General features: G+C 45.8%; 1 protein-coding gene across 1 annotated transcript in view; it reads left to right on the forward strand.

Annotated features, from left to right (window-relative positions):
- The window catches only part of Tnfrsf21 (TNF receptor superfamily member 21), a 72337-nt gene extending 59933 nt beyond the window's left edge, over positions 1-12404 (forward strand). Inside the window, exons 5-6 of the mRNA XM_059281762.1 lie at positions 10443-10671; positions 11932-12404. Coding sequence (XP_059137745.1) covers positions 10443-10671; positions 11932-12161 — 459 coding nt within the window. The 3' untranslated portion in view covers positions 12162-12404. The remainder of the gene's footprint in view (positions 1-10442; positions 10672-11931) is intronic.
- The last annotated feature ends 2085 nt before the right edge of the window (positions 12405-14489 follow it).

Here is a 14489-nt window from a genome sequence, read left to right on the forward strand (position 1 = left end):
ACCGAGACAGCCGGTTTACTCTCTTCCTCACTTCCCTTATTCATGAGAAAGCGAGTCAGTGAGTCAGCTCGAGGCTGCAACAGTGGTTCGTGGCTGTCAGCAGCCTGGAGGGCTCACAGACACCCGCCCCAGCAGCTGGGCGGGGCCTTCCCTCCCTCCCTCCGGAGCCAGCTGGTTCTTACCAGCTTTGGCAGCATTTGAAGCACATCTTGGGGCTTCCTGCAGCTCTCCCTCTGCCTCCGAGCACCCAGGAAAGGAGGAGGAGTTCTTTTGCTTGGGGCAAAGATTGACAGATTACACTTTGAGTTAAATGTAATCTTTGGGGTTCCTTTTTGTAGCTAACTCTTGGGAATGGTCAGAATTCATGGATGCCATAGAGGTGCAACATTACGGTAACTGCCTGGTTTTAAGAAGCGATCTAGCATGGCCAATTAACCCCTGGCTAACTTATGTACAGTCTTCAGAAAGACTTCAGCTGTAACAAAAATCTTGACCGTTTGTCCTGGTCCTCAACGCATCAGGGTGGGTGGAGTTGTCTCTTCAGATAATTTCCCAGGAGCTTCAGGCGTTGGCTAGCCAGGTTAACACTGAGTTTCTCTCCATGTGGGTAAATTGATGCTATAGGCTTGCATTGGTTCCCAGATTCCGTTTAGACATTCATGCTTCATCTGTGGCTTTCCTGGGAAGGCCCACCCTGGCTTGTGTTCCTGTTCCTACTCCATCCCATGACCTTCAGTGACCCCAGGGAGAGTTAGACAGTAGAGGGCCTGTGCTGTCAGCCTGCTCATTGGTGATTTCGACTGGAAGTGTCAGCATGGTTCCTTCCTTCTGCAATAAATATGCCGCCTCACACGTCTCCGGAGGCCTGGGCTGAGCTGGAGAGGAGGAAAGATAAGAGGCTTGTCAACAATTTTTTTCATTTCAGCATACTTGCTTTATCTCTGTATATGTGGCTGTTTCCAATCCATGTTCCCATTTCTGTGACTCCAAATATCAAATAACTGACCAGCTTTTCCTGAAAGCCTTGGGAATCAGCATCATGCCAGTTCCATCTATGTACTTTTTGTCTAAAAAAAAAAAAAATTGCTCAGTAAATTTAGTTTATTTCTGAGTTGAGTCCAGCAAGAATTCACACTTCCAAAGTGCGCATTTAGAAGTCATTGTCAGGGTTGGAGAGATGGTTCAGGAGTTCAGAGAGCTTATTGTTTTTGCAGAGTCCCTGAGTTTGAGTCCCAGGGCCAACATCAGGCAGCTCACAACTGTTTGTTTGTAACTCTAGCCCCAAGGGATCTGACAACCCTCTGACCACATACACACACACACACACACACACACACACACACACACACACACAAATAAGTAATAATAAGTTTTTTTTAATTATTGTTTCCTCTCATTTAAAATTTAAAGGAAACCTACCCTTCCTTTTAATCAAAGCAATGTGGTTTTTGCTATTTCTTTTGCTTTTGAGATTTTAATATAATTGCATCATTTCCTCCTTCCCTTTCCTCCCTCCAAACCTTCCCATATACCCTTTCTTGCTCTCTCTCAATGCATGGCCTTTTTTCCACCAATGATTGTTAAGAAGTCATTATGGTGGCCATCCTTTAGTCTGTGAACTTAGGAATAGAATATATTCAGATAAAAAAATTTTTTATGATCTGGCTGCTAGCTCTCTTCCCTCTTCCCTGAAATCCTGGGAGCACATAGATTTAAATTCCTTTTTAAATTTTATTTTATTTAGTGTATAGGCATGTTTTGCTTGCATTTGAGTATGTGTACTACATGCATGCCTGGTGCCTGTGGGGGTCAGAAGAAAGTATTGAGTCGTCTGCAACTGGAGTTCCAGAAGGTTGTGAGTCACCATGCCGTTCCTGGGAATCGAACTCGGGTCCTTCGCAAGAGTAACAAGTGCTCTTAACCACTGACATCTCTCCAGCCCTGGGTTTAACTTCTTTACTGCTTTTTTGTTGAGTTCTTGTTCTCTAGCATAAGAACCAGTGAGTTCGATGGAGTCAGACATTACAAAATCCTAACCCGGCAAGGAAGAGAGGACTCAGGCTGGGATTCCTACACGAACCTGCAGATGGTCTCAAATCTAATTTCATCTTCATTAATGAGCAGCTGGTCGGCAGGGGAAACAAGCTTGAGATAACATCACACTCCCCACATAGCTGTCATTTTTTACTTATTTGTGACCATAATTCCTTTGAGATAAACCTTTAGTGGAAATTCAGTTTGTTTGTTTTTCTTAACTGGTCCATTACTGGTCTGCCAGGATCTGAAATATTTTCAAATAGAAAACAAATTCTCGGTCTCAATCAAAGTATGTGGTGTTTACAGAATGTCTCATCCGTCCTTCTATCCTAGGACAGCTGTCCAGCCGGAGGGTAAGACCACTATTGAGTTCCATGCCCTGGCAGCCCCTTCTGATCAACCCTTCCGCCGCCCAGAGGCCAGGGCATCTTCTTGTACTCCTGTACTGTTAGTGATGAGTTTACGGAGCTCAGCTTCTCTAAGCGCTGTGGGCTTTTGTTCCTCAGCACAGATTCCAGATGGGTTGTACGGATTCATCTTGGCATTTTGTGAGAGCCAGCTTTCCAGCGTTTTCCTCCCCCTTCCTCTTTTCAAAGATAGGGTCTCTTATAGTCCAGGCTCCTCTTAATTTGACTTTGAACTTCTGACCCTCCTACCTTCAGCTCCTGAGTGCTAGGCAGGTATGTGCCATCATGCCCAGTTTTAAGTGGTGCTGAATCTCAAACCCAGGGGCTTCATGCAAGCTAGAGGAGCGCACCGCCAACTGAGCTCCATCCCCAGCCCTGGGCAGGACTTACTTCTTAAAGCCTTTCTTGTTTACAGGATCTGGGTGGCAAGCTATTCAACTCACGGAGTAGCGATTAGTTTCAGTTGGGATTAGCAAAGGATGCTCTTGGAAGCATTATTAAAATGATATTTTCACAAGCAGACAGAGAACTCTCTTCCTTTGTGGTGTTGCTTGAGACGTGGGGGGAGCATCAGGTGGGAAGGGTAACTTTTGTGTATCCGACTTCCTCAGAAGCCACCAGGCATCTGTGGCCAGCGGCGGCGTCACAGAGAAGAGAGCATGGTGATATCCATGTGGGAAATGCCAGGGGCGTAAGGGGTTAAGTTGAACCATTTTAACAGGCAGACAAGGAGCATCTAGGCTGCATAATTAATGCTTCATTTTGGGGGAATCACTGATGAATCAAAGTCGTTAGTTCTTTTTGTGAGTACAGATTGTGCAACCGCAGGGAAATCGTAATTGGGTAGTAGCTGACAATAACTGGTAATCCTTAGCTGAGTGAAATAATTGGGGATAACTTGGCAAGGAGAACAGGATTTGGTCGTTTGGAGGGGGGGGTTAAGAGAATGAAATGGCAATAATAAAGCAAGCAGCATGTGAGACAGTTTGGGTGGAAGCGACTTAGAGGTGACCTAACCTACACTTTTTAGTTTAGGAGTAAATAAAGAAGTCGGGTCTGATGGGGAAGTGGTTTTTCTAAGACCACACAGCTGGTGAATGGGATGTCTCCTTTTCCCCTTGCATGATTTTCTGAGACTTTTGAGGCTTTTTAATTTTACTTAATCTCTTGAGCATTTAAATGTGGGGAGCAGGAAACGCATGCTGGAGGGTGCTTAGGGGGTCAGGACAGGCACCTCTTCCGGCCTGCAGAGGACACCCAGTGCTGCTGCCTGGTTGTGGGAAGAAAATTAGGCGACTCAAAACCTCCCTTGATTTCAGTCCCATTCCAATCACGGGTAAGCGGTCAAAGGGTTTTCCTTCAGTGTCCACGGTTCACCATCCCCAGAAGCTGAGGAACACTGCACCCTCCGAGTTGGCCTTCCCTGGGAAGGCTGGCCAGGGGAGGGATTTTTTCTTTCCACCTTCAGCATAGCGGAGGGGGGGGGGCCTTCAGCTTGGAACTGGGCGAGTTGACAAGGACAAGAAGACGGTCACCATAACTTAGATGCACTGTCCCAGGCCTCAGAGCCCAGAGATGCTCAGGGCCCAGACTCTGCTGTGTTTATCAAGTCTGAGTAGATGACTCTTTGTCGTCCATGTTCCTGATGTTCTGAGAGGAAGTCACAACAGCCGTGGGGTGATAGGGCTGACTCAGCTGGAAGGTAAGGGTGGCTGTTTATCTACCCTCCCTTCCAGCTTTAATAAGCATCTGGAAGCACTAAGTGTACCTGTGTGGGGACTAATCAGGGGGAACACCAACGGCTCCTTGGGCCAAGCAAAATACCACGTTCTGGAAGTGCACTCAATAGCCCTGTTCTCTGGCCCTGCTGCCCTTTGCCCTGTCCCTCCCCTTCCCATCTGTCTCTCTGTCCCCTCTTCTTTGTCAGATTGTCTCCCAGTTATCTCATCTGACAGCTTTAAAGCAAAAGGAACCATGGTTTTCTAGTTTTTCTGGCAGAGCAACAAGTATCTGGTGGACACATTTCCTTTCTGGCCAAGGTTGCCAGAGTCCTTTCTTCTCAGTTGCAGAACGCTCTTCTCTTCTGTCAGATGGGGGTGTTTGAGTCCATGGACACTTCACGGAAGTACAGAGCGACTGAGCTGTGGTGAATCTCTGCCAGCACCCCTGTTTTTCAACCCAATATAAATACAAGTTGCCACAGCCACAATAGCTTCAAATTAGCAGAAGGAAAATATACTTATCGGTAGGGATGCTTTTAAAAATAACACGCCTTGTTTTTTCTATTATAAAATTAATATGCCCCCACAGAGAACTTGGAGAGCCTGGAGATGCTTAGAGAATAAATGAAGTTACTCTATTTTGTGATTATTTTTCACAAAGCTTTTGCATAGGTTTTTAAAGACCATGAGACTCTTCTGAGGAAATCTGGCTTTCTTGTTTTGGTGGCCTTCTCTAGCTGGGAATATGGCTCAGTTGTCAGAGCCCTTGTCTAACATGCACAAAGCCCTAGGTTTGATTCCTCATCACTGCATAATCCAGACTGTAGAAGCAAGAGGATCAGGAGTTCAAGGTCATCCTCAGCTGCATAGTGAGTTAGAAGCAGGGATATATGAAATTGTGTCTTAAAAAAAAAAAAAAGACAAGGTACTTACCTTCTCTTTAAATAATATTACCATATTAATATTGATGTTCTTCCTTGCTATAAACTCAAAACACCAAATCACGAACTTTCATAATTAATAGAGTAACTGTTTCATCCCACAGAGCCTGATGATCCAGTTTCTTGGTTAGAGATGTGCCAGGAAACGCAATAGCTAATACATGGTTGCAAATCAGCTTTGGGAGCTGTTGTTAATACTGTGTAAGAGGAGGAGAGACGTTTCTATGAGCCTACAGGAAAACTGCAAATAACTTCCAGCTCGATTCCAAATGCAACTAGCCACCCAAAGCCGGAGAGGAGATTTTTAGAAGGATGCTTGTCACGTGGTTCGTGGCTCCAATGTGATGATGCAGAAGCATTCACTGGGGCACCTCCGTATTCACCTGGCTCTTGTTAATTACAGTAGCATCAATCTGGTGCTTACTTTCCAACTTCTAGCGAAGTTGTTGGGAAAATAAAGATTGGAAGTTTGAAATGGGTGCAGGAAATAGGTGGGTGGATTTCTCTGTTGGCACTCGTTTGTGGGTGGGAGGTGCTTTCTTTCTTTTCTTTCTTTCTTTTTTAAAACAAGAACAGTGTGCTATATTGATGGGCCATGTCAACCAGTGTAATGTCCCTGAGAATCAGAATGTAGACAAGTGCTCTTTGTCAGTTGGGGGCACAAAGGGGATGTTGGCATGACTGCGTGCATTTTCAGGGAACAGCACCCTATGCCAGGGCCTGTTGAATTAAAACTCAAAGCATATGCATAACTCTTATCTGGGGATCAGAAGGGGCGCTCCGGGGATGCATGTCAACCAGCTCTGGAAGCACAGCCAGCTGTGGGCGGTGCTTTACGGGAACATCCTGTTAGAATGTCAGCGCTGTGAAGGAATTGGTGGTCTTTGCAGATCTTCAATCACTTGCAAAAAATGTCTCGGTCGTTAAGAGTTGTAAAAGAGGCAGGCATGTTTGCTTCATGTCTTACATAAGTCTTTAATGTAATCCTATGAAATCAGAGTTGGTGTTTTGCCTGGAGAGATCGACAGCATCTCACTTGAAGGGCTTAAGAGAAGGATAAGAGTTCTCAGGGTGTTCAGCAGCAGCTTTGGGAGAGTGTATGTCATCTCCGAACACTGTCCTGTGTGACTGGCCATCTGCTTCCTGGACAGTCATCCATTCTCATTCTGAGTATATTAGTTGGGTTTTTGTTGTTGTTGTTTTTCTTCTCCTCCTTGCTGTGAACAAATACCTAACAAGAAGCAATTTAAGAAGGTTTCTATTAATTTATAGTTCAGGGGGATGCAGTCCAGGCATGGCATCAGGAACTCGATTACACTGGTTACACTGTCTCTATAGTCAGGAAACAGAAATGAATGCTAGCACTCAGCTCGCTTCTTCCTTTAAAAGATATTTATTTATGTTGTGTGTGTATATGTGTATACCACATGTATGGGGGGTGCCTGTGAAGACCAGAAGAGGGCATTGGATCCTCTGGAGCTTCGGTTTTAAGCATTGGTGAGTGCTAGGAACTGCACTCTGGTCTTCTGCAAGAGCAGCAAGTGTTCTTAACTGCTGGACCATCTCCAGCCGCACTCAGTCCTTTTTCTCCCAGCCAGTGGAATAGTCCCTACATTTAGGGTGAGGCCTTCCACCTCAGTTAACCCAATCTGCAAACACCCTCTGAGGCATTCCCAGAGGCTTATCTGCTAGGTGATCCTACAGCTTGTCAACTTGACAATCAGTAATAACCATTATACCAGGAAAGTCAATAAAAACATAAAATCAATGGACTAGGGGATGCCATAAGTACCTGGTGAAGTTCTAAAGCACTCCTTAAAAGTGAGGAGGTTAAATGGACTTGAACACTGGATCTCTCGGGGTGACTGTGTGCCCTCTCTGGGCTTTGGTCTCTTCACCCATAAAGTGAGCCCCACTCCCATGCCCACTGCATGTTCCTGGCATAAGCCCTGGTCATCCCTCACTGCCATACTTAGGAGTATCCGTCCAGGTTCCCGGTTTCTTGCCTCCCTGAAACTATTCCTCACAGAGCAGGGGGAGTGGTGGGACCGTGTACCTGTCTCCGTCGGAACTGCCTCCACTGTGGAAAGCAGGCATCGTGGTCTCTGCAGCCTTAGGGCTACCCCCCCCCTTCTCTGCTGTGAGTCTCTGGAAATGAAAGCCTGAGTGTAGCAGGCTTTCTTGTGGACCACCAATCAGCTCCCAAGTCATGACACAGAGACTTGTTATTAGTTATGAATGCTTGGCCTTACCTTAGCTCCTATTCTAATCTTGTTTCTCTTGACGTTTTGCCTCGAGGCTTTTTACCTTTCTTTCATTCTGTATGTCTTACTTTCCTGTTTCCTCCATGGCTGGCTGGCTGGAGGCTGCCTGGCTTCTGGCCTGGGGCGTCTCCCTCTTTTTCTCTTGTTCTCTCTTCTCTCTCATTCCTTGAGCCTAGATTCCTCCTCCCACTTATTCTCTCTGCCTGCCAGCCCTGCTTCTCTCTCTTCTGCCTTGCTATTGGCTGTTCAGTTTTTTGTTAGACCAAGCAAGTGCCTTAGGCAGGCAAGGTGAAACAGCAACACATCTTTACATAATTAAACAAATGCAGCATAAACGAATGCAACACATCTCTGCGTAGTTAAAGTACTATCCCTCAACATAAACAAATGTAACACATCTTTGCCTAGTTAAAGTAATATTCCACAGTACCTGAGGTCTGGTTTCAGTTCTGCTTCCTGCCTGTCGGACCTTCAGAAATCACTTCCCTGAGGCTGGAGAGATGGTTCAGTGGTTAAGAGTGCTTGCCGCTCTTCCGATTTGGTTCCCAATACCTATGCCAAATGGTTTACAACTATCTATAACTCTATCTCCAGGGATTCTGATGCCTTCTTATAACCTTCCTAAGCATGCACACACCTATGGCACACACACAGACACATAAATAAAAAAAGAAGTCTTTAGAAAGAAAAGGGAGGGGATAGAGAGCTGGCTCAGCTGTTACAAGCACACACTCCTCTTGCAGAAGACCTGATTTTGGTTCTCAGTACGCACAATGGGTAGGTAGTTCATGTGCTCCTCCAGCTCTGGGGTATCCAACGCCCCCTTCTGGTCTCTGTGGGCACCTGCACTAGTGTGCATATCCACTCCCCACCACACACACACACACACACACACACACACACACACACACACACACACACACACTTTAAAAATAAAGATATTTCACATTTCCAGGCTGAAGTTTGGTGTTTGATTTGGTTTGGTTTGGTTTGGTTTGGTTTTGGTTTTGGTTTGTTTCTTTTTTGTTTTGTTTTGTTTTGTTTTCGTTTTTGGAGATAGGGTTTCTATGTGTAGTTTTGGTGCCTGTCCTGGATCTCACTCTGTAGAACAACCAGGCTGGCCTCAGACTCACAAGAGATCTGCCTGGCTCTGCCTCCCAAGTGCTGGGATTAAAGGTGTGTGCCACCACCGCCCGGCCCAGGCTGAAGTTTTTAGCTGTTTGGGATATAGCACTAGTTTTATTGTGAAGCATCAACCAGAGAAGACCCCTCTGAGACAGGTTCAAGCCGATGGAAAGCCTTTATCAGCTTACCAGTGACTGGGTTTGGGGACCCAAGTGCAGCCTCAAGCCTTTCTCAGAGTAAACTTTTCAGCCCAGCTGGGTTGACACACCTCAGTTGGCAAGAGCAGTGAGCCAGTACCAGAACTCCAGAAGCCAAAAGGCAAGGTTAGTTCGTGTAGGGACTTTCCCCGAACTACGTACTTGGATGGATTAGGTTTTTGTTCTAGTTTTGACAGGTGTTGCAGCCTATGTGCTGGGGTCCGTGTCCGAACGGGACTTCCATCATGGTGTCTATCATGCTAAGGTCTGGGGGCCTGTGATGGATTGCCACGGCTGGGGTGACAGAACACCACAAATGGGGTGCCTCCAACAAAGACGCTTGTTTCCTCCCTATTTTTGGAACCTTCTTGGGCGGGCCTCTCACCTTCGCTGACAGCTGGTGGCTTCACAGGTCTCCCGTCTGTGGGCCTGTGTCCTCTGTCTTTATGAAGGATGCCACAGTGCTGGATTAGGACCCACCCTCACGACCTCTTCTTCTTCGTAACTTCTTTAATGGCCTTATCTGTAATCATAGTCTGAGGCGTGGTGTTAGGGTTACGTTGTCTTCAGCTCCTGGCGGCGGGAAACGTCTGGGTACGATCTAAGACTCCTTCTGGTTGTTAGTGTTTATGTTTAGACTGAGTTTTTTCTTACCTGTGTCCAGCTCCACGCCCCTGAGGTAACAGCTTTAGTGAGTGTGGCAGTTCCTGTTGTCAACTTGACAGGGTCCAGAATCACTCAGGAATGGGCCTCTGAACATGTCCCTGTTGACTGATGTGAGAAGACTCATCATTTTCCTTCCTTCCTTCCTCCCTCCCTCCCTTCCTCCCTTACTCCCTTCCTTCCATTCTTCCTTCCTTTTAAAAGAGACAGCACCATGATCACAAAGGGCAGCCTGCAACCCACCAGGCCAGCCCCAAACTTACAGGTGCCCTTCTGCCTCAGCCTTCCACATCGCTAGGCATGAACCACCATGCCCTGTCGAAAGACCCATCTTAACTGTAGGCAGGGCCATTCCCAAGGCTGGGTTCCTGGCTTGCACTGGAGTTCCTGCCCTCATTGCTCCCTGCTCCCTGAAGCTGCCGCTGCCTTGACTCCTTCGGCATGGTGGACTGTGCCTTGAACTGTGAGCTGGGATAAACGCTTTCTCCCTCCAGTTGCTCTCCGGAGTATTTCATCACATCAATAAGACAAGTCACTAAAATAGCACATGCATATGTCCCCTCAGTTTTTGTTTGTATTTTTTTAGAGCAGTGTCTTGCCACGTTGCTCAGGTTGGCACTGAACTTGCCATCTCCAGAGTAGCTGGGATGACATCACCTTACAAGTCTCCTGATTTTTAGTATTACACTATCTGCTCATGTGTGCTTTGTTTGTTTGTTTAATGATAGAATCTTGTTAGCCCAGGCTATCCTCACACCCAAACTTGGTCTGTCACCACCACACGTGTCTTCACATGTACTCTGAAGAGGTTGAAGAATGAGTTGGGGCATGGTGTGGTGGCGCACACCTTCATTCCCAGCACTCAGGAGGTAGAGGCAGGTGAATCTGTGAGTTCAAAGCCGGTTTGGTCTACATAGTAAGGCACTGTCTAAAAGTGTGTATGTGTTTACTAACAATGGAACAAATCAAAAAATACACATATAAATGGAAGAATCAAAAAATATTAACTGTTAAGGGAGTGGGGGTTACTTTTATTCCTATATGATTTTGATATATATAATAAAATTATTTTTTTTTCTTTCCACAGTTGGAAACGGACAAACTGGCTCTCCCCATGAGTCCCAGTCCACTTAGCCCAAGTCCCATTCCCAGTCCTAACGTGAAGCTTGAGAATTCCACTCTCCTGACAGTAGAGCCCTCCCCTCTAGACAAAAACAAGGGCTTCTTCGTGGACGAGTCGGAGCCCCTTCTACGCTGCGACTCCACGTCCAGTGGTTCATCGGCACTGAGCAGGAACGGCTCCTTTATTACCAAAGGTACCAGCACCCATGGGGCCTGGGGCCTTCTCCCTGGCCACTTCCACAGCCCAGCTGTAGCTGAGCCAATCAAATGGCAGGTTCAGGACGCCCTCCAAGATAAAAGTGGCCTCAAGGAAGCCACACCTCTGGTTAACATGGACACACCTAGAAAGTCTTTACAACTCGGTCCCAGAGCCAGCATTCACACATTCCCATTACCTCTGTCCTGAGCACGCTATCCAGTGTGTGATTCAGGGGTCATCTGATAAAACGCACTATGGCTGGTTTTTTAACATGATTTACCACACTTGCTAAGTCTAAGGATTCAAAGTATAACCCATCTGGGAAGTCAGAAGTCATTTTGCTGTTTTGTCTTCTGAGACAGAGTTTCTCTGTGTAGCTCTCTGACTGTTCCGGAACTCACTCTGTGGACCAGGCTGGCCTTGAACTCACAGAGATCCGCCCGCCTCTGCCTCCTGAGTGCTGGGATTAAAGGCATGCGCCACCACTACCCAGCTTTTTTGTTGTTTTTTGAAGTATCACGATGTAATTGTAAAGAGACAGAAACAGAGTACACTGGCTTGGGACTTTTGCTCCCAAGCATGTCAACACTTTCCTTCTGAGTTTCAGAAGAATTTAGAAGCCGTTAAAGACTTGGTAAATGTCACATTATCACCACATTGGGAATCCATTCAAGGAGACTAAAGAGATCACTCAGAGGTAAACAGTGCAAACTGATTTTACCGAGGATCTGTATTCTATTCCCAGAAGATGAATCAACAGGTTACAAATGCCTACTATAACCCCAGTTCTAAGGGATCTGATGCCTCTAGCGTCAGATAGTACCTACATTCATGTGCAAATTTGTACACAAAGACACATAAACATACACGGGATTGAAAATAAGAATAAATTGTTTAAAAGAACCCATTCCAGCAGGTCTTTGTCTCATTTCTGTTAAGCAGACCTTTTCCTGTTGGTGTTTTTGTTTTATGAGACAGGGTCTCACGTAGCTCAGGCTGGAGGATGGTCTTGAACTCCTCTTCCTGCCTTGATGTTCCAAGTGCTAGGATCACAGACTTGGGTCACCACAGCCCTGAAAAGCTTGTTTGCTGTCCTTATGCACCAGGCCAATAAAGAGGCTTGTGTTGTTTAAAATGTCCCAGAAGGTCACTCGCTCACATTGGCGGGAACCTGCTAGGCTCAGAACGCAGGCAGCTCCTCACATCTTACTATCGTCCCTCAGCTGTTGCGTTCTCTTTCCCCTGTCCCCTGCAGAAAAGAAGGACACGGTGTTGCGGCAGGTCCGCCTGGACCCCTGTGACCTGCAGCCCATCTTCGATGACATGCTGCACATCCTGAATCCCGAGGAGCTGCGGGTGATTGAAGAGATCCCCCAGGCTGAGGACAAACTGGACAGGCTCTTTGAGATCATTGGGGTCAAAAGCCAAGAAGCCAGCCAGACCCTCCTGGACTCTGTGTACAGCCATCTTCCCGACCTGTTGTAGAACACAGAGGCACTGCATTCTGGAAATGGACCTTCTGGCGGGCTGGTTACATTTTGTTTCTGACTTTTGTGTTCTGGTGTGTGCGCGTATGTATGTGTTTAACAGAGTATATGGCCGGTGCTTGAGTTTGGGGTTTGGGAATTTTTCTTTTCTTGTTTTTCTCTTCTTGAAAGGGAATTTATAAAGCCTTTTCGATGTATAACTGTTGGAAAATGCCCACCACTAAAGTTTTTTTAAGTTCCACAGATTCTCCATTTTTGCCTTCTTACATCTTTTCAAAACTGTTCTGTGCACTTTAAAAACTTAACGTAAATGCAGTGTGACTTTTCCCACATGCTGGGTTCTGAGACTCTTAACTTCTTAAAATCATGATGGCATCTTGTGGCTTCTATAATCAAATACGTCTTTTAACAGCCGCACCTACTTTTTCTGTTTTTGGTTTTTTTGGTTGGTTTTTTTTTTCTTCTTTATCTTACTGTTCGTCCTTTCCAAGTGTTCTTAAGGACCGAGGGGATTTAAGATCCTGTTGATTACTGTAATGCAATTAGACTTCCAGTTATCTTTTTCATGTCTTGTTGTAAAGTTCATATTCATGGCTGAAACTTGACCACACTATCTATCGCCGATTGTATGGTTTTCATCTGGACACCGTACACTGCTTGGTAACTTGTACTCCTCTTAACGCTAATACGCTCTGGGCTGGAGAATGAAATCTTCAAGTCATCAGGACTTTGCTGTTTCAGTGGCTTGACACCTGGGCCACCAAAGAACTTGATCTTCCTCCTGTAGGGACACCTCTGCTGCACCTTGGAAAGTCAACCAAGCCAATGGCAGCTTTTGCCCAGCTTTGCTTTGGAAGATTTTTTTTTTTTCTTTTTTAATACACATAGTCAATAGGTCCAGTTTGCCCTCAAGGCCTTGCTGGGTTTTCATCGTCTATCACTTTAATTAAAACTGGCTGCAGCTATAAGAACTCTTGTCTGATAAATCTGCAACTACGCTCTCACTCATCAACCTGCCCTCTAACGCTCAGCTGTCAGGCTCTACCGCAAAGGTGGCGTTGACTGCCTTTGTGTGGGTGGGCTTGGCGGTGAGGAACTGATATCAGAAAAATGCCTTCAAGTATACTAATTTATTAATAAATATTAGGTGTTTGTTACTTGAGTGGTTTGAGTGTATTTCCTCCTTAGCTTCCTCCTTTGCCGCTGTGGTCCAGTTCCAACCCCGTTCATCTCTTGGGAAAAGAGGTATGTTCTAATAGGTAAATCATGTCTAATAGGTCCATCATGCAAATTAGCAGACGTCCTTTTCGGAAGGTGCCTGGAGGTTCAGAGCACCAGGCCCTGGTGAGAACTACCAAGCCTTTCCCAGTCTTTCAAGTTAAACTTTAGGTGTTTCTTTCCTCTGGGTAATTTATTACCTGCGGGGTGGTCTGCAGACATCCGCTCGCTTCCAGCCGAAGCCTCGGTATCCCTGCCGAACTCCAGAGGGCTTTCTCAGCAGTGAGGCAGCTGGGGTCTTGTGTTGGTGGGATATCTCATGCTTACTGCAGGTTCCCCTTCGCTTAGGGCACCCCCATCTGCAAAATTCCAAGGACCAAACATTAGCAAGTTTAACTTCCTCTTTTGGCAAGAACGTGGAAGTGAGTACTCTGCACACTGCGACACCCATGTCAGCAATACGGATTCTTCTGGTTTCACCCATTTCCATGAGGCTGCTTTCTAGAAGAATCCTGGCACTCCCTGGTTCTCACGATGGGTTTCTCTTCCCTCTTGTTGATAGAAGACTAGAACTCTGTCACATACACACACACACACAACAACAACAACAACAACAACGAGTCAGCGATGGTGGGGGAGGAAACAAATTGTGTCAGGTTTTCATTGTTCAGAGGATTTAGGACTCAGAGAAATACAATCCATTCATTAATTACTAGTATGGTTAAGTTTATAGACTATTAGTAACTAGGGGATGCTTTTATTAATAGCCCAAGTTTACAGTTTTATATTTTATGAGGTGCTCTTTATATTGCTTTATTGGATCTTTATATCTGTCTTGTAAAGACCTGTCATTATGCCCATTTTACAGATGAAAGTAGGCTTGTAAAGCTGAGTATATTAAGCAGTTTCTTAACAGTAGAACAGAGTACCTGCTGGGAGGAAATTGCTTTAAGGGAGGTAAGATTTACCTCAACTCATGGTTTCTGAAGTCTTAGGTTTATCTTCGGCCGGTTCTGTTGTTTTCAGATTGATGGCAAAGGAGACATACGGTTGGAAGATCTAACAGAGAAAGTTGTTTACCTCATGGTGGCCAGGAAGCAGATAGAGA

This window comes from Peromyscus eremicus, chromosome 16_21, assembly GCF_949786415.1.
Source record: "Peromyscus eremicus chromosome 16_21, PerEre_H2_v1, whole genome shotgun sequence".
In the NCBI taxonomy this organism is placed as follows: domain Eukaryota; kingdom Metazoa; phylum Chordata; class Mammalia; order Rodentia; family Cricetidae; genus Peromyscus; species Peromyscus eremicus.